General features: G+C 37.5%; 1 protein-coding gene across 7 annotated transcripts in view; it reads right to left on the bottom strand.

Moving 5' to 3' along the window:
- The window catches only part of LOC131067769 (uncharacterized), a 290,039-nt gene extending 269,579 nt beyond the window's left edge, over positions 1-20,460 (bottom strand). For all 7 annotated transcript variants that reach the window (XM_058002912.1, XM_058002916.1, XM_058002917.1 and 4 more), the window contains exons 1-2: positions 20,185-20,460; positions 3,325-3,424 (exon numbers count right to left, since the gene is read on the bottom strand). In XM_058002912.1, the coding sequence (XP_057858895.1) occupies positions 3,325-3,424; positions 20,185-20,400 (316 nt within the window). In that variant the 5' untranslated portion in view covers positions 20,401-20,460. The remainder of the gene's footprint in view (positions 1-3,324; positions 3,425-20,184) is intronic.
- Positions 20,461-21,333: the final 873 nt, after the last annotated feature.

Genomic DNA, 21,333 nt, shown 5'->3' with positions numbered 1-21,333 from the left:
AAGGACCTCTCTCTATTTACTACAAAGGACAGCTAATTTTAGTTATTTAAAAAGGTCATCAAAATATTAATTAATTAAATTTTAAATAGTCCTAAGCTTCTCAGGATTATTTATATTTAATTAAATTTTGAACCTTGGTTTTTTATTACTTAAGCAAGGAAAGGGCCCTAAACCCTCACAAAAACAAACACAAAACGGCAAAATTGAGCAGCAACAGAACAGCCACTGGCATCACACAGCCAGGAGCCAAGACAAAACTCTAGAAGCTAACTCACCAATAAGTAACCAAAAACAGAGTCTCTAACCACACCCATGCCACCAGGGCTGTCTGACCAGATATCTTAAAAATAACATAACCAGACATACTACCAAACTGATAAGAGTAATTATAAGCAGTATCACCAGTCATCATATCAAAATTAAGATTAAGTTTGAGGGGGCAAGCAGGCCTCATAAACCATATTGTTCAAGGAAATAAACAAAGAGATACTATAACTAGCTAACCACGCCTCTAACAGGCTCCTATCACTAATAAAATTATCAATAACCATAATCATTAAAAGAGTAGCAAAAAGGCACCAAAACCAGCACAGCATCACGAACAGCAGCCTTATTTTTTGTTGAGGATGTCCCAATTCTTGGCGAGTCTCCTCATCTGTTCCTGCCAGACCTCCTGATCCGACTCTTCCTCATATTGCTCCATAAATAGGTATGAACATTAAGAAAATCTGTTCCTGGTGAGTGTCTGTTCCTGCCAGAACTATAAGAAAATCTGGAGGAAGGATATGAACATTTAATCAAAGAGATCATAACATAAATACAAATCTGCAAACAGTAATCAAACAGACTGGTATCCAACAAGTAATTGGTATGCATTATGGATAAAAAATATGTGTGTGTGTGTGTGTGTAATCCTTTCATATGTCTTTGATGAAGGAGAAATTGGATCAGATCAGACATTGTAATAGAAATAATCCGCACCCGGAGATTTAATAAGAAAGGTACCATAAATACCATACATACACATACAAATGTATAGAGCAGAAATAAAGATATATCAATAAAGAGAATGGAATAAGAATAAGCAATCGATCAAGGGGAAATTGAATATACATTCACCTAACCATATTGCACTCAGCAAGGACTGGTATTTTAATATATTACACTCAGCAGAGACTGCTAGTGAAGTAGCAGAATATCTGGTATGCGAAAATGTTTAATTGCATTGTCTAAATAACTGGTACGCAACCTGATTAAGAACACTATCTAATATGTACTTCCTTACGTATCATAGATATGATCATTAATGGGAATAGCTAATCTGATTAGTCTCTTATATTGTTGAATTAAATCTATTTATTGTTTCCCTACAAACAATCATTGCATGGGTGAAATAAGAGACATGACTGGGAGAGGTAGCAGACCAGTTCCCACGAATTAAGTAGGCCACCCCAAGTGGATGGAGTTGTCTTGGTTGGATGTTCCTGCCACTTGTGGGCCAAGGGGTCAAATTGTCTTGGTTGGATGTTCCACGCCCTTGGACTCAATTGTGTTGAACAGTCTTCGAACACCCTTTGTGTCATCCTCTCCAATCCCCACGATGGCTGGTTGTGGGAAGTGAAGGAACCTCAATAGGGAGGGCAGATACAAATTCCCCTTCTAAGTACACCAACCCCAAGTTGGATGGAATTGTCTTGGTTAGATGTTCCTACCACTTGTGGGCCAAGGGTCGAATTGGTTGGATGCTACACACCCTTGGGCTTAGCTGTGGCCAATGTTCCAAACACCCTATTGTGGAGCCATGATTGAGAGAGCAGATACAGATTCCCCCTCTAAGAAGACCACCCCAAGTTGGATGGATGAGAGTTCCTGCCACTTGTGGGCCAAGGGGTCGAGTTGTCTTGGTTGGATGCTTTGTTGTGGCAAATGGTTCTAGGCACTCAATCGTGCTTTCTTCTCAATTCCCTACTAAGGTTGCTTATTGGAAATACAACTATTGGTTAGATCCCAATGAGTAAGGTTATTTAACTTAATTATCTATCTGATTGTTTTTTATTAAAGGTAAAATAGGTTTTGAAGGGGACCCTAAAACCATATACATCAAAATGCTGCATTAAAACAAGACATCAGCTAACCAGCAGCCAAACATCAGCAACACAGCCGAGAACAAAACAGAACAAGGAAACCAAAAACACTATTGTAATTCCTTCAAAATGCAGGCAGCTTCCATGTCTTTCTATATCAGGTGGTCATGGATATTAACCACCTCTTTGATAACCCTATTCCGGTTCTCCATTGGCTTGACTTGGCTATGGGTTCTAGTGGAAAGCCCTTGCAGCTGAGAAGCAAAATTTTTACCTTTATCAGAATCAAATACATCAGCATCTTTACCTTTGTCAGAAATCCCAGTATCAGCTTCAAAACTTTATGGTTTGAACCAAGGTTGTAAGCACTACAGGCAAAAAGCCCCATCATTTCACCGAAGTTCTCCCCAAGGTAAAGCATACTCCATTGTTACCATGGTAGAGACGAACCCATGAGGTTTGAACCTTGGTTGTTGGCACTACAGGCAAGAAGCCCCACCATTTCACCAAAGGGTCTCCCCAGATATCTATCTGATTGTTAATACAATTGATTGTATATGTTATTGAATTCCTAACCCTTGTGGAAATAATTGGCCATATGAAATATATTTCAAACGTTGACTAACATTATTACAGGCACTAAACCAAAATTTATGTTGAAAAGGAAATTGTTAATTTGTAAGTTGTATCTTAATGAGCTATATTTTTACTTTAATTGAACTTGTGATTTTAGGGCAAGATTTAGGAACATCCCCATAAAGGGACATTACAAGAAACTTGATAATATAAGCTCTTCTAATTTTAGAAAGGTTGCTGCTCATGACAGATTAAAATAAAAAACAATGAGAAAAAAAACAAGAAAAAAATCCAAATTAGTGTTTTTCGATAGTCATACTGAATGGAACATCTAAGGGAAGCTATGAGAAACATTAAAGAATATGGAGTTAATGAGAACATGTTAACTGAATCAATTGCTCTAGTGCCACATATAATTGCTAGATAGATAGGCAACTAATATTTAGCATATGATGATTATATCCAATAATCAGTTTAGTATTTTAAATGATATTTTTTTGTCAAGGAGATGCAATTATTCATCCACAAATTGAGTTTGCTCATCTTTTTAATTATGTGATTAGGGTAATAGAGTTTCATAACAAATACAACTGACATAAAAACTTCAATGCTAGAGTAAAAAAAAAGGATAAATTAAATCAGTTATCAAGCAAACAAGAAGTACCTGGTTTCTTGAAAAGATGTGTCACCATTGAAACGAAAGCCAAAAAGAACTTGAGCTCTTTTTCATCCAAGGTATATTGAAGGTCCTCCTTAAGATGATCCTATGAAATAAACAAGTAGTCTCGAACTTTAAAGAGCAACCCGAAAAGATAACAACTCTACGTAACAAAAGGAAAAAAATAGGAACACTAACACATAATAGTATAAGTCAACCTCAATTTTAATCCACATCAAAGTCACAAAATACTTGAAAAAAATCAAAGCATACTAACAATCCTCATTGTGCTTCAAAAGACGATAGACAAGGCAATTTAATCTCTCATCATGTCTGACAAGTTCCTGGGCATCGGCAAAACCACAATCCACTTACAACTAATAGAGAAGCTTGAGGAAACATATTTTGTTACTAGTTAATTAGATTTAATGAAAACTCACTGCAAGTGGGACAAGTAAACTATAGGCCTCACATAATTATCCAACAGGTTTTCTTTTGCCTGTGATGAGAAAACACCTAGATTCTTTTCATAACAAGAGTTAAGAACAAATTGCTGCATATATATAAGGTATAAAGTCAATACATCAGAATATATCTTCACATATAACAACTCCTTAATTCTAAGTCCCAGATTTGTTGTTGAGAAATTTCCTGTGTTCCACAATATTCCAGGATGAGGACAGCAGGAAATATGGAAACACGAATGACAGGAGATGGGAGGCATTATTTGGAGACACCAGAGGACAGTAATTAAAAAATAGGGAAAATTGAAAAAATGCAGGAAATTTAAATCATTCATATTATGAGTTGTTCATCATACTCGTTATATAACCATACTATGTACCACCAGAGTTGAAATTAGAATTCCCATGAGAGTCAACACATGAGTAAAAGGTGGAGCAAAATAAAGCATTCTATATTGTATCTTTATTATCTTAAAGCACGTGAGAACAAAACGAGGTATATCGAGTCAAACCACAATGCACAGTGTTCAAACGTTAAATTGACCCCATACTGGCATCATAAATTATAGGTCAAAAAACTCAGTTCTGCACACATTTTCAATTCTTGAGGGATCATCTAGGTACAAATATGGGGAGTTGTTTATATCCATTCTTTTTGGTCAAGACTAAAACCAGAACCAGGTTTAACATGACAAATCATCACTAAGATATCATGTTCAGGCTTAAACTGATAAACTCAGGTCAAGGAGAGGAATCCAATTTGGTAAATAAATAATAATGACATCTTATATGGGTAGGCATTCTGTGACGCAACTTGGTTTTGTAGGGTTCTGAGTTTTAGAAGAGGAGAATGGTAGTAACAGTTCCTCTTTAGAATACAATGATACACTCATCTTGTCAAAACATCAACTCAGAAATTGTAACTTATTCCTAAAGCAACATTTGGACAAGAGATGAGCAGTACAGATCGAAATTAACCATTAATTCAGATTGAAATCTTGGTTTGTCAAAATTTCCAATCATTTTTTATGCCTGCAGCCTTTCAGATCAAGTAAAATCATTTCTTCCTATTGCATAATTGTTACGTCTGTCAAGGCTAACCCTCACTGTATGCTCACATGCATCAACACATGATTTATCTGAAAAACTAAGTTGCTACAAAGTTGCTAAATATTTCTGGCATCAACTTCAAGAGTCTTCTCAAATCTGCTTGCAGGTTGTGTAGTTATTTCAGATTGATATATATTCAGTAGCTGGAAATGGTGGGAAGTTTATTCTCAATATCAGCTAGGAAAGGAATTTGCATTCACTGCACACTTTTTAGTTGCTATCTGGTGGGACATGTCTTTTCAAATACAAAAAGATACTTTTTGAAGCTCTGTTTCTGTGAATGCCTCTGAACATTAGAGATTTTCTTTTCTTCTTTTTTTTTTAATTTTTGGTTCATACGAGAAGAAATTTGCTAATGAATGCTAAAAAATAGAGTTTTATCAAATATGGATTTTAAGGTTTTGTTATTTCTACTAATGTATTGAAAATGGATCCTATGAAAGTTACAGCTATTACTGAATGGTTGACACAAGTATTTATGATGTTAGATATTTTTATGGATTAATTAATTTTTTACTAAAAATGGAATATGAGCATCCATTACTAATGTTATGAGTGATAAAAAGGGGTTTCAATGGACTGTTGCGGCAGATAAAAGTTTTGAATTATTGAAGAAAAAGGTTATTGAGCAACCTGTGCCAGCTTTGCCAAATTTTGATAACTTGTTTCAGGTTGACTGTGATGCAAGTGGGAATATAAAAAAACAAGAAGACAGACCTATTGCTTATTTTAGTGAAGAATTCAATGATCCTAGAAAGGAAATTTCAGTTTATGATTAAGAGTTGTATGCCATTGTTCAAGCTTTGAAGATATGGAGACAGTATTTATTAGGAAAGGAATTTGTTTTGTATACGAACCATCAAGCATTCCAATACTTGAACTGTCAAAATAAGTTGATTCCTAGACATGTCTGATGGGCTGTATTTTTGCAAAGATAATCATTTTTGTTAAAACATAAAAGTGGTAAATCTAATAGTGTAATGTCCCCATTTTTATGCCTTCCAATTCTGATAGGGTTGGCCTGTTCCTGGAGATTTCTAGTTTCTCAAAGAATGTTTTGGAGTTGTCTGACACTTTCTAGGGTGATTTTGGGCAACTGGTCCGAGACTTACTATTTTTAGTAAGTGTCAATTTCAAAACCATTTGGTCAGTTGGGAATCTGGGCTGACTTACTATTTTTAGCAGTTACTATTTATAGTAACAGCTATTTCCAGCAGCTAGTCATAGTTCAGTCTCCTTCCAGCTTCAACATGCAACAACTCCAGTCAGCAAGTTTTGTGTGTACCTTCCAAAGCTCTTTATGGTCACTTTTGTTCATACTTACTATTTATAGTAAGTCACTGGATGATCAGTGGGTATCATGGCTATTTTTGGATAGCCAGTTATTGAAGAAGTTGATAGTGTCATTGCGACTAGAATTGTATGGATATTATATTAAATATCATTTGAATAATTAAGTTTAATTAAATATTTAACTTTACGTTATTTAATATAATAAAGTGACTTTATACAGTTATTTTATAAAGGTAATAAAGTGACTTTATAAAAGTTATTTTATAAAGTATCTTTTAATGGTGCTTTGGGAGACATGGCTATTATATAATATTAAAAGTCACTTTTAATTTAAAATGTGCAAACCCTAATTAGGGCATTGGGATGAAAGCATTATAAAAAGGAACTTGGGCGCTCATTTAAGATATACTTGGTTAATTTATTTTCTCTTTGAGAAGTTGGGAGCTCTAGCTTCATTTGCTGGAAATCTGAGGACAGAAACCCTTGGAGTTCCTCAGTGGTTTTGAACAGATACCCAAAATCCATCTTTGAGAGGTGAATCCACCCAGGGTTCATTATTGAGCATATTTGCAGGCTTTACATCATTTTGGAGCTTCAACCAGCTAGGGTTTGGCTGCCAAACCTGGTCTAATTTACATTTTCTGCGTATGGAGTTAAGTTTCAGATTGCCATTGTTGTTGTGCCTTCAGCTCCCTGCACTTGGGTGTGGTTCATTAACTTGTTATCTGCAGATTAGTTGCTTGATTTCCAAGAATCAACACTGTTCTTATTGTGGGAACTGATTGGTTAGTGTGATTTAAGGAGTGGGATCAAGTCTGAAAAACATATAGACTGATATCTTATTGCTGTTGCTACTATTTGGCTTGGACATGGGTTTGACAACATTGGCACAACTTGTGAAAGTCTATGAGCAGATATTTATTAATTTTCCATTGGTTAGTTTCAATCAAATGAAATGAATGGCAAGTATTTGATGAATGTCTTAGTTTTCTATGAATATTGAAATGATTTCATAATGTAAATAAGCTTCAAACCATTGGACAAACTATAATAACCAAAAAACTCTTCAAAGGGAATTGCAAGCAAACTATTTGACAAAATTACAGTTAGCAGCTAGATTAATATTCTTCAGAAGTAAATGCAGGCCAACTGTTTGGTAAAATTCCTACATAGCTGAGTGGTTAGAAGTGTAGAAATTTTATTGGCAAACTGGGGTGGGACATATCAGTGGTATCAAAGAAGAGTTTTCCTGCCATCTTGTTGGGAAATTCAATAAAATTCAGAGGTACAACAATGGGTTTTAGCAGGGTTGAAGATCAGATCAAGAGAAGTTATGAAGAGGAAGCTATCGAACTCTATGAAGAGTACTAAATCATGCCTGAGGGGTTCGAAAAACAAGTTTCGTTTGATGATTTCTTAAGTTTTGTTGTAACCTTGAGACCTGGTAAAATGGGCCTGGTAAAGTAAATCAAAATATTAATGAAAGAAAAATCAGAAGTTACCCATGAAGAAGGGTTAGTGAAGGAAGAAGACGCACTTGTTTGTGACTTGCATCTTACAAGTGATCTTGGAGAAGATAAAAATCAGTCAACATGCATGGAAGATTGGACTCTAAGCTCTAAACAAAACAAAGCCACAAGTTCACTTCAGCCCTATGAGGACAAGGGCGTACAAGAGTCACATACTGAAGCTATAGATGAAGAGTACATGAAGATTGAAGGAGATGCCGTCACGGAAGTTGCCAGATCAGAAAATCAGTAATCTATTGCAGTCACATCTGAGGAGCAATCTACACTTGAAAGTGCAATTTTCAGTCATGGGAAAGATGTTAATTCAGGTAATGATTGCACGAGTTTATTGATAGGAAGCTTGGAGGTAGAGCTATCCTACGAGGTTGATCATACTAGTGCATATGATGGGCATATTGATACCATATATGGAGATGTTTTCCAATCAGCCAATGATGATGGCTCCACATCTTATGTGAGTGTTGATGCTTATGTTAGTCCGGGTGAGATGGTCCCTACATATGACGAGGATCCTATTTGAGATGGATCTACTTTTGACCATAGTGCTGTTCTAACTTCACCTACACAATTGAGCATGGAGGATGCCATTAATAGCATTGATGGTGTTGATATTAACCTCGAAAACAAATCTGATTTAGTGTTGCATGATACTGATCATAAATCAGAAAATTTGTATGAGGTTGATAGGCCTCAAGAGTCCTATCATTTGGCAAGACAGTTGAAGGTAAATGAAGACCAAATTATTGCAGCCATTAAACATTTTGATGACACCCATAAGTTAATGGAAAAATGTCGTTGGGGGTCTTCAAGGATACATATGGACCTTGGTGGTGACCTTTCCCTTTTAGATTTACAGGCACTTAAGAGAAGCGTTAGTGGTAATGAAGACCAACTACTTTCCAATAGAGATCACCTTTTCGTGCTTGGTGAGATCTATTTTGATGCACTGAAAGGGAAAGAAGAGGAGGTAGATTAGCTTACCAATGAGCTTGAGGTTTCCAGGATTCTTTGGAGAGCACTCAGAAGGCCCTTCAAGAATCAGAAATTCAGATTGATGAGCTCTGTGAAGAATTGAGTTTGGCTCAATCATCATCATCCATTGCAGAAATCCAGTCTTCTATGGTTGCCATTGCACCTGAGGATGAGAAAGGTACTCGTGGTTTGAGGGGAGAACCCCTTATGATGGTCAAGCACGAAGAGCTTTCAGATTTGCACCGGCTTGAGGACAGGTATGATTCTGAAATTACTGAGTATACACATAGCCTGCATCATGGAGATCAAGAGTCACCTTTGAGGGAGAGCCAATCGAGCACACACCTGGTGGATATAGATACGGAAGAGATAGTTGAGCACACACCTGGTGGACCAGCCACTAGTGTTATACCTACACATGTATAAGGAGACATAAGTGATTAAGATTTGATTGAGCCCTTGGATATTCATGGAGAGATTAAGCAGTTCAATCTTTGAGAGGCTCACTTGGTAGAGCATACTTTTTTTGGACCAGCCTATAAAAGGGTGTACATGGATGGTGGGACTGTTGATTCGGCAGTGTCTGAGCATGTAGACACTCTTGGAGAGGCCATTGATACACTATTCCCTCATTATGCATTATCAGAGTATGGAGCTGATTCGTTTTCATGGGATGAGATATGCATAAAGAGAAGCATCTCGACCCTAATTCATTGGGTTGTGGTTCATAAATTGGTATTAGACAGTTGTTTTGTTCTGCCAACCACAGAGATTTCAGATTGTTTTTTTGCGGACAGCAACTGATTGGAGGAGTTGGAGAGGTTTGTATCAACCTTTCCTTGTAGGAATGGCATACTGATGAGTTCCCATTATCCTTTGTCCTTAGAGGTACTTGTTGCTTCATTTGGAGTGAGCTTCTCTGTTGGGTAGATGTTGTTCAAATGTATAACAGCAACATATGGTGGAGTGGCCTGACTGGTTATGCACTTAGGATGATCTTTTTCCACGCCCATGGGCAATTTAGATTTAGACGGACATTTGACATTGGTGACATGGTTAGATATATCTCTCCCTCCACTTTCCGTTGGTGTGAGAACGTGATGGCTTGGGATCCAGGGATTTTCATGATAGATGGAATGCTTCCCAGTTTGCTACAGATTGATGACAGTTATGTCAAAGTGGTGCAACAGATTGGTGGGGCCATATCTCTGAGATTGATATGGGATCCTGGTATTCAAATCGGCATAAAGGTGCAAATAGCAGTGGGTCTAGTATACAGATGCAGATTGCTTGAGGGCAAGCAATCTTTGGGAAGGGGCGGACCACAATGTCCCCATTTTTACGCCTTCCAAATTTGTATTCTGAATTCTATGTCTTGGCTACACAGTATTTCTTTGCTTGTAAGAGAACTAATGATGTGATATATGTAGCTGATTTGTTTTTCAAATAAATTGTGAGGCTACATGGATTATCTAAAAGCATTTTTTCAAATTAGGATGTGAAATTTCGACACTTTTGGCAAACTTTTTGGTATAAAATGAATATAGACCTGAGATTCAGATCAGCATATCACCCTCAAACAGATGGACAAAAGAAGTTGTAAATTGATGTTTAGGAAATTTGCTGAGATATTTATCAGGTGAAAGGATAGGAAAACAAGCCAAATTCATATATGATAACTCAATGGGAATAAAAGTATTGGAAAGACACCTTTTAAGATTGTTTATGGACAAAATCCTAGAAAGGTTTCAACACTGAGGGATCTTGCCATAGATCACAGAAAAAGTGTTGTAGTTGAAGATTATGCAAAACATATATCTAAAACAAGCCAAATTCATATATGATAACTCAATGGGAATAAAAGTATTGGAAAGACACCTTTTAAGATTGTTTATGGACAAAATCCTAGAAAGGTTTCAACACTGAGGGATCTTGCCATAGATCACAGAAAAAGTGTTGTAGTTGAAGATTATGCAAAACATATATCTAAAATACATCATAAAGTTAGAAGACAGTTTGAGAAGGTTAATCAAAAATACAAATAAAATATTGATCAAAGATAAAGAAATAGGGAGTATGAAGTAGGGGAAGAAGTAATGGTTTATTTGAGAAAGGAGAGATTTCCGCAGGGTACATGCAATAAGTTGAAGATGAAGTTTAGACCTTCTAGAATTCTTAAGAAATTTGATTCTACAAATGAATATTAAGTAGAACTGCTTGAAAAACTTGGTATTTCACCAAAGTTTAGCACTGTTGATCTTTACTAGTATCGTGAAGAAAATTTGGAAATTCCTAAACAAGTAATGATGTTGGAAGTGTAGATACCTACTCAGAAGATTGAAGAATTTCAAAATATACTTAATTACAAGATCGAGGAAAGTACAAGGAATAGACTGTAAGAAGAATACTTCGTGAAGTGGAAAGATAAACCACTTGAGGATTACACTTGGATATCAAGGGCAGAGGTTAATCAGCTAGTTTACTATAGCTCATTCTTTCACACTAAAGTGTGAGAGCTCACTTTTCAATTACCCAAGGTGTCTGATGTAGGGAACATTTGGGGTGTATGAGCAAATCTTGTGTCAACCAAAAACATTTTCTTTTAAAATTCTGTTTGTTTTGTAGATATTTTGGTTAAATTCCTAAAGGCTAAGAGTATTATGTTGAAATAAATCAAGTTGGAAGCAACATGTATCACAGCACTAATGCTTCCAAGGCTAAGGACTTCACAAACTGCAACTACAGGCACAATTGAATCATCAAAGACACCACAAATCTCCACAATTTATTGTTACTGGTTGTAGTTGGAATCATGGATTGTTTCGTGTATCTAAAAGCTTCCATTCGATATCTATGTATTCTTTGTCGTGACACATGTATTATTCACCCAAGAAAGCTAATTAAGACCTGTAACAAATATTTACGATATAAAGGTAGCTTGTTTAATCAATGTTGAAAGTATTTAAAATTTGCAGCAGTATATAACGTGTTAGAATAATATTTCTTTACTGTTAATGGTCAATAATGTCTACAGTAGCAAATAGTTAGAAGTAAGTAACTTATTTAATAGCTACAGTGTTTTTGTAACTTCTATCTATTGTAATTTTTTCCTCAGTTAATGAATGAAGTATTTTTACCAGTGAATCTCTATTATTCACATGGTATCAAAGCATTAGGTTAATTTCTCAAAATTATTCCTGTTTTCCTAAAAAAAACCGTCTAGGGTTTCTAGGCTATGTCTGTTTTTTGTGGGTCTACCTTGAGGGATTTTTTTCTTCCTACCCACGTCCGTTTCTTGTCTGGAAAAAACGTGCCCATAAGGTTTTTTTTATCGCATCATTTTTCGACGCGAATTTTGCTGCAAACCCCGAAATTGCGTCTGTGTGTTCGTCTAACCCGCGGATTTGTTTTTTGCGCAATTTTTGTGAAAAAAAAAACTCACGTTGTTCTCTGTCGCGACCTCCCATTTTCGCATCTCAGCCCGCATGTTCAAAATTGCAACAAAAAAAAAACCCGCGACCTGCGACAGAATTTATTTTCTGCCCACGATTTCCTTTCATGTCTAGTTTTTTCGCGATCGCGTGTTCTTTTCTGTTCAAAATCACGTCTTCCTACGCGTGATCATTCGTGATCTAGGTTTTCCTTTTTTGTGGGTCTATGTTTTTGTTTGTTTTTTCTGGTAGCGGCGGTTTTGTAAATCGCACGATTTGTTTGCAAAATCGCGGGTTTTCTGCAAGCGTTTTTAATCTTCATTTTTCTGCGATCCGGGTTTGTGGCGACGTCATTTCCTGGAAGGGTTTTCTACGGATTTTTCAGTTTCTGGTTTGCGACTAGGGTATTTACCCTCTGTATTATTTTTCGCGCCTATTTAAAAATTTTCTGCATCCAACAACGAGGTTTTATTTTGTCTATTTACTGCAGATTGGTTAAGCCGACTAGGGTTTCTATTTAACCCTTTGTTTTTCAGCGACTAAGAAAACTGCTATTTGGGTTCTTTTTTCTGCAACTAGGGTTTTCACTATAACTCTTTGGGTTTTAGTTCGATTCAAAAACGGAGTGCAAATTCTTGGTGGGTTTTTCGAAACCTCAACTGGGTTGTTGTCAGAATGTTTTGGGTCTTCCGGAAAATTTTCTACCTCGAAAACCGTGCTAGGGTTTCAATTTCTGCCTCAGATTCCAACTTGCAGAACTTGCTTTCATCTCTTGTTTTTTGTGCCTTGGAATTTGTGCCTACACCAATTCGACCTCAAGGTACGTGATGGCATCTCTAACAAATATAATGCTCGAAAGCAACCAGAAGTTCAACGGTCGCAACTACAACACCTGGAAGCAGTGTATGTTAACAATTTTTTAGTACCGATGTCTTGATGCATTTTAGGCACATCTCAACGTCCAACCACTGCCAGAAAAGATGAGGACAAATCGGATGAGCGCAACCACGAAGCTGTCATGCTCATCAAACTCTCTATCACCGATGAGCAGCTACCTCAAGTACCGTCCGACAAAACCACGAAGGAGATATGGGATCATTTGAAGAGTCTCCATGAAACCTCTGACAAGAGTCTAGCATTCTTTCTGAAGAACATGCTCTTTTCGATTACTCTGCAGGATCACTTGACAAAGATCAAGGACATTCGTGACCAACTTGAGGTGATTGGTCGCACAATGGAGGAAGAGGACATGGTCATCATCACTCTGAAAATTTTGCCCAAATCTTATGAGCATTTCATCGAAACACTCAATATCACTTCCACTAACGTCAATTTGAAGTTTTTTGATCTTTGTAACAAGCTTTTACAGCAAGATCAGTGGTGCCAGCAGTTTGGAAGCAATTTCAGTTCCACCTCCACAGAACAAGCGTTCTCTGCCAAATCTTCTGCTAAGAACAAAGGGAAGGCTCAACCTTCTCAGCCGAAAGGCTCTAGTTCTTCTCAGGACAGCAAGAAGAAGAAGAACGTTCAATGCAATTATTGTCATAAGTTTGGTCACATGAAGGCTGAGTGTTGAATTCGATTGGCTTCTAAACAAAAGAAGCGGGGAGGGTCTCAACAAAAGGCAAATGTTGCAGAACACTCTGAGCAAAAAGAATCTGCCTTCTATGCTTTTATGTCCAAGAGAACAGCAAATACAGTACACTCTTATGCCTGGTATATCGATTCAGGGGCTTCGCGGCATTTTACTCATCGTCGAGATTGGTTCACAAAATTTGAACCATTCTCGAATTCAGTAATCTTTGGAGGAGGAGAAGAGTACACAGTTGCTGGTAAGGGCACTGTACAGATTCATTAAGGAGGTAGAAATTTAATTTTTCTTGATGTCTACTATGTTCTAGGCATGGAACATAATCTCCTCTCCGTCAATCAGATCATGAGGCATTCTCCTCAATTAGATGTTGTCTTCAGCTCATCCATCTGCAGCATTGTTGATAGGGAGACTCGTACTACAATCGCTATGGGACTTGAGGATCATGGTTTGTATAGACTTGTTGATTCCGGCAATTCTCAGGAGCACGCTTTAGTTGCTAGGAGTACATCCATCATAATACTTTGGCATCAGTGTTATGGGCACTTAAATGTGCACTATCTCTCTCAGTTATCTCGGGAGGGTTTCGTTGCTGGACTACCTGAGATTCAACCTCAAAATCATGGAGTATGTGGAGCTTGTCAAGCTGGGAAGCAGCATCGGACACCATTCTCGAATGGTGATTCTTGGCAAGCCTCCAAGGTCCTTCAGTTGGTCCACGCTGATGTATGTGGGCCAATGAACACTCCATCCGTTACTGGTTGCAAGTACTTCTTGTTATTTGTTGACGATTTCAGTCGTAAAATGTGGGTGTATTTTCTGAAAAATAAATCAAATGTGTTCAGTATATTTCAGCAGTTTAAGGCCTTAGTTGAGAAAGAATCCGGTTCTCAGATTGTCACTCTAAGGTCAGATAATGGGGGGGAGTTTTGTTCCAATGACTTCTCTACATTTTGTGCTACACATGGCATTAAGCGCCAACTCACCACACCATACACCCCTCAACAAAATGGCGTAGTTGCATGTAGGAATCACACCATTACTAAAATGGCTCATTCTATGATAGAGCATAGAAATGTTCCTAAGAAATACTGGGCTGAAGCAGTTTACATTGCAGTCTACCTCCTAAATCAGTCGCCTACACATGTCGTTAAGAAGACTCTTGAAGAAGCCTGGTCAGGACGCAAGCCTAAAGTGGGCCATCTGAAAGTCTTCGGTTCTACTGCTCATGTATGGATTCCAGATGCCAAGCATGCTATGCTGGATTCAAAGAGCCAAACAATTATGTTTACTGGTTACAGCAACAACCACAAGGCCTACAGGTTGATCGATGTGGAGACCGATCGTCTCATTTTCAGTCGTGATGTTGTGGTTGATGAGACTACTGGTCCATTTATGCCATCTACTACTCCTAGTCCTGCGACTCAGTCTATGAAGACTTCTAATGTTGGTGTTCGTCTTCCTCTTGGTTCCCATGATGGGAGGGCTTCAGAGCATTCTGACTCTGAAGATGAGGAATCTACCAATCCAGCACCACCTGATTTTTCACAAGATTCGCATCCAGATGACTTTGCTCCGGAAACTCCAGCGGATGTTATTCCTCCAATGCCAGATGTTGGTACTTCTACTCTCAAGCCTAAATGGTGGACCAAGACTATAGAAGATCTTCATGATGATGAGCTTCTTGAGGATAGATCAATTCGTCGAAAGAGAAAGCAATAGAATACAGTCAACTTCACACTTATGGCCAACATCCACAGCATCCATGAGCTCCAGACGTATTCCGAGGCTAAAGGCATTCCTGAGTGGGAAAAGGCTATAGAGACAAAATACCATAGTCTTCTGAAGAATAACACTTGGGTTCCTTCTGATTTGCCTCCTGGGAAGAAACCTATCAGCTGTAAATGGGTTTTAAAAGTGAAGTATCATGCAGATGGTACTTTGGATAAGTACGAGGCTAGATTGGTTGCTCGGGGTTTTACGCAGCGGGAGGGCATCGACTACGTGGAGACTTTTGCTCCTACTACCAAGATGAGCACAATTTGTCTTCTTCTCGCCATTGAAGCTCAGTTTGGATGGAAACTTCACCAAATGGATGTTAAAAGTGCATTTCTCAACGGTGAGTTGCAAGAAGAAGTTTATATGACTCAACCTCCTAGCTTCAAGGTTCCTGGTAAAGAACATCAGGTTTGCAGATTGGTAAAAGCCCTCTATGGCCTGAAGCAAGCCCCTCGGGCTTGGTACTTTAAGATTGATCAATATTTGGTTGAACATGGTTTTCAGTGCAGTCCCTCTGACACTAATCTGTATGTCAAACTCTCTGGTGATGATATCCTATTTCTTGTTGTCTACGTGGATGACTTGATCATTATTGGCAATTCAGCACATTTGATTACAGCCATCAAACAGGACTTGTGCCAAGCTTTTGACATGACAAATTTGAGGCTTCTCCATTATTGCTTAGGTGTTGAAGTGTGGCAGACTGATGATAGTATCTTTATTTCACAATCCAAGTATGCCCACAGTTTGCTTGACAAGTTTCGAATGCAGGATTGTAAACCTGCTTCCACACCTATGGAGAAAGGGCTGAAGTTATCAGCCAAGTCCGATTCACCTGCAATAGATGAGACCGAATTCAGGCAACTAGTAGGAAGCCTCATCTACCTCACTGCCACTAGACCTAACATCTGTTTTGCTGTCAGCTACATCTCTCACTTCATGACAGCCCCAAAAGTTGATCATTGGATTGCAACGAAGAGAGTGCTGCAATATGTGAAAGGCACTTTAGACTATGGCATTATGTATGGCAAGTGCAACGATCCAAAGCTGATTGGTTATACTAACTCAGATTGGGCAGGATCAGTGGATGACAGAAAATCCACTTCTAGGTACGTATTCGGTTTGGTTACTAGTGCCATCACTTAGAGCAGCAATAAGCAACAGGTCGTGGCTCTTTCCTCAACCGAACCTGAATACCGGGGAACAATCAAGGCCGCATGTGAGGCAGTTTGGCTCCGAAGGATGCTTTCTAACATGCAGATGCCGCAAGCAGGTCCTTCTCCCTTGTATACTAATAATCAAGGGGTGCTCAAACTGGCCAAAAATCCAGTCTTCCATGAACATACCAAGCATGTCGAGCTTCATTGTCACTACATCCGCAAGATGGTAGAAGACGGATCAGTTCAATTGCAGTATATTCCAACAGCAGATCAAACTATAGATATTCTCACCAAGTCTTTGAGCCCAGATAAGTTTGTAAAATTCAGGGGGCAACTTGGTGTTTTTGATAGATTGACCATTAAGGTAAAATAATATTTCTTTACTGTTAATGGTCAATAATGTCTACAGTAGCAGGTAGTTAGAAGTAGGTAACTTATTTAATAGCTACAGTGTTTTTGTAAATTCTATATATTGTAATTTTTTGCTTAGTTAATGAATGAAGTATTTTTACCAGTGACTCTCTATTATTCACAATGCACATAACATTACCTACATCATTATAGATCCCAAAAGAGGTTATATATTGAACCGCATTTAATTTGGCATAACACACATTACTGATAAGCCCGCATGCTATGCTAGGGTGATGTGCCAATTCCCAAGGTAAACTGTTGGAAGAAACATTTAATTTGGGCCCAATAATCATTATCAGCTTATTCTAGAAGCGTGGCTCATGCTATATAGGAGAAGTGCAATATGATTTAAGGATAGAGACCAATACAGACCAATACAGACCAAACAAACCAAGAAAGCCAAACCAAAAGAGCAAACCAGAGGTAGAAATAAATTGAGTAAGGTCATTGTGATCTAGCTGTTATTCAAAGGTTAATGCCTAGAACTTGTTCTGCCTTGCTTGAACAATAAAGCAGTGTTGATCCGCACAAGTGATTTGTTTTCTTATACTAAATTTTAATGGACATTAAGTGAGAAAGTGGTTTTGGCTGCATGGTTGGATAATTCTTAATTGGACCCTTTGACCTTGAGTGCATCTCAAACTCTCAACTTCAACTCGTCTTGCAACTTTGACTTCAAATACAATGATGCAATTGTATCTATCGATCACAAACTCTTAGTTTCCAACTATCTCACGCCTTTGACTTCAAATTCAGTTCCAAATTCCAATTTCTATCTCTTAAGTGCAACGTTGCAGCAATTGAAGTATCATTTCTATTTTCAGCACATGTTTATTTATAGTCACAGTTCATTCATTTCAGCCAATTTATCATACTTAGCTCACTTTCTATATCTAGGGTTTGAATTTGAAAAGGGAAAAAATCTTGCCCTATTCAAATATCTAAGTTTATCAATTAATTAATAAATTAATCGCATAAATGACCTCGATAAATGAGCTAGTTCTATGTAAATCACTGAAAGTAATATTAAAATCGACAAAGAGAGAAAAGGTGCTTAGCTTTACATGCAACAATGAATGTTCTGTTGTGACATGTGTACTGTGATTCACTTGAAAAATCAACAATCAAATCCGGATCAATCAAGCCCCAACATACTAGAAATTGGGTAGTCTTGACCCTAGTGTTCTTGGTCCTCATAAATTTGTTCATCTCTATACATCTAGACTCAGTGGTGCTTAAAAGCATTGCTAGAGCCTGTTATCAAAAGGGGGAATTCACATCTTGTCTTATTGGCAGCCAAGCCCTATATACCCATTCAATGGTGTATGAATAAATTTGAAGACATGCTGAGCAAAATGCAAATGCCTGTGTATATGTCCATATGAATGCAGATTTTGATGCAATGCTCTAGATGATCAAGTGATATGCCTATGTAATGCTCATGCAATCTGGATCTCACAACATCTAAAGTGAATCAGATCATTTTGATGAAGTTTAGTTTCTTCTGTTGCTATTGGAATTTGAATAATTCTACTTTTTAGCTAATAATTCCACCATGGCACTACTACTGAAATCTCTCAACATTTTCAGTTCATAGAACCACAAGGATGTAGTTTGTCTGCTGCTGAAGATCTCTATCACTGACAGCATTTCTTCTTGAAATCCAATTTTGCAAAAGGAATGTGGCTTCAAGTTATACTAATACACAAGTTTCATAGTTCAAGAGTAGAGCCGTGTTGAATGAAAGGTAGCATAGAATTTTATTTTTGTTGCAGCATTTTGTAGAGGGCACTCCTCTACACTCTTACAATGATACATGCCAACAAAACTTTGAGGGTATCATGAGAGGCAAATAGCTGGGAAGCATACAGATGAATATTATTGATGGTTTGTTAGATCAAGAGAGTCCTTGTAAGGCCAAGAAAAAAGCAGGCCAGAATCTTCATCTTGCTAAGTGATGCAGAAGGAGGTAATACTCTATGTCCTGGAAAACGTTTCCAGTAGCCTGAAAAAATGCGTCTAACATTTAGAATGTTTTTCCATCCCAGGACTGTCGAAAAGGGAGGCATCTTCAGAAAATGTCTCAGGGAGTTCCCACTCATTCAAAGGAGTGTCCTAAAATTGTAAATTTCAGAAGCCTCGGTCCTGCTTGGAGAAGTTACTGAAAATTCTGATCACATTTTCGAGAGTTTGTTGAAGTTTCAGTCATTTCCACAATACTATTTCCCACAAATCCCCATTTCCCATCGTCTCGTAAGAAATCTACCCCAGTAATCTCGTGCTTTTTTTTTCCAGATTCTCATATTTCCAAAGTCTTATATATAAACATAATCAATTTGCCTATAAAGGATAAAGGAAACCATTTGAGCAGGACACTGCACCAGAGTTTCGTGAGGCTGATAATCTGGCCGCTCAGGTTGCCCTCTGAAACCATTTCTTTACTTTGTTTAAGTTATTCTCCGCCGCTGCCTCTATGGCACCACTCCATAGATTTTAATTCGCATACAGGTTCTCATTCCATTGGATAAGCCAACACAAAATATTTATAATATCACCAATTCTACGATTTTGCCCACATTGTCTTTCAGGTAATGAAAGAACGACAAGCCACGCCCTGAACCACGAAGGAACCTGTAACTCAAATGGCAGAGCACACCAGACTAGCATGGTCGTCGGGCGTTCATAAGTTCCAGTCCTAGATGATAAATGGAAAATTACATTGGCCTATGGTTTGGCAGGAAGTGGAGCATTTATAGAAAAGGCATTGCAGGTCCCAACATTAAAAAGTCTCACTGATATAAGGTGGGATTCGGAATGAATCATATCCAAGGAGTTACGAACAGGTGGTTGGCTTCTTACCTTATGTAAAATAACGTTCCAAACCCAATACAGAGAAGTCGATTACATTAACCGAAAATATATATTTTACATACTTTGGGCATAATCAGCAATACGTGAATGAATAACACTTACAGACTAGGAACCATTTTGCACAGACTATGGTGCAGAATATTTTACAGTAAGGAGTAACTTGGATTTGAAATATTACAGCAGATTGTGATGTACTTTAAACCAATTAGACTACGTTGAAATCTTGGAGGATGGGTGAACAGTACTAAGTACCTTGAGAAAGTGTGGAAAAGCTTGAATGAGGTGATTAAGAAGATGTGAAGAAGAGTGTAGTCCATTTGAGAGAAGAATAGCGTCGACGAGTGCAGGCACCGCCTCCAATGGAATGTTTCTTATGCTCTCTACGATTGCACTCGCCATCACATCAACCCCAACTCCAGCTCCCTGCATCGTCTCAGCTTTCACACCAGGAACCAGAGGTTTAACCATTTTTCGAACCCCTTCTTTATGGTTCTCTTACATTATTGCATTCATCACACAATGCAGTCGTGCAAGAGGTTTGGGAAACAAAGTAAAGCATTTTATTTTTTATTATTTATTATTTATTATTTATTATTTATTTAATTTTTATTATTTTTATTTTTTCTATCCTTAGAAGATGATTCAGCCATTAATCTAGCAATCAAGAATTTAGCTCTTTCACAACATGACCTTCTTTATAATCTTTTTGGTAGTATGCAATGGGACCCTCATCATACATTGTGATTAGTCAATATTGAATTCATGATTTCTACTATTTAAAGTGACAATTGAGTGATTTCATTAAGGAACCTCTATTTAGATCAAATTAATGATAAAATAAGGGGAGGGGTGAATTATATATAAGATAGAATAGAATAGAATATATTTTAATGTCTATGGGTTAATCAATCTTTCTATCGAACTTTCCAATTCATATAATTGTTATATCTATGTTGTTGTTGGGATGAGGTTTTGCAACACATTTTGTATCTATATCTTTTTGTAATCTTTTATTTAGTTTTAATATAAATATATGACTTTAACTAAAAAAAAAAAATTATCTTAATTGTTTTAGAGTTGTTTTACTTTAAGCTTATTTAAAAAATATTTTATTTACATTATTCATTTTATTTTTATTTGAAGAATTATTTTTTACATGCTTTTTCTTTTTTAAATATATGTCATATAATTGTTGTTCATACCTTTCAGGTAATAAATTTAACTCTTAGGGGGATGACCCCGCAGCGTGACGGTTGTCATGAGCCCTGTTGAGAGGGCAGTCCCGTGTTCAAGTCCCTTTGTCTTGTGCAGATACACTTTCTCTTGGTGGTGTTCATACCACAGTTTTCATGTTGTAGCGGTATTTGACGGCTGACCTGGTCTCCTCCTATGATTGGTGTC

This window comes from Cryptomeria japonica, chromosome 5 (genome assembly GCF_030272615.1).
Source record: "Cryptomeria japonica chromosome 5, Sugi_1.0, whole genome shotgun sequence".
In the NCBI taxonomy this organism is placed as follows: domain Eukaryota; kingdom Viridiplantae; phylum Streptophyta; class Pinopsida; order Cupressales; family Cupressaceae; genus Cryptomeria; species Cryptomeria japonica.
This window is presented reverse-complemented; position numbering and strand designations above follow the sequence as displayed.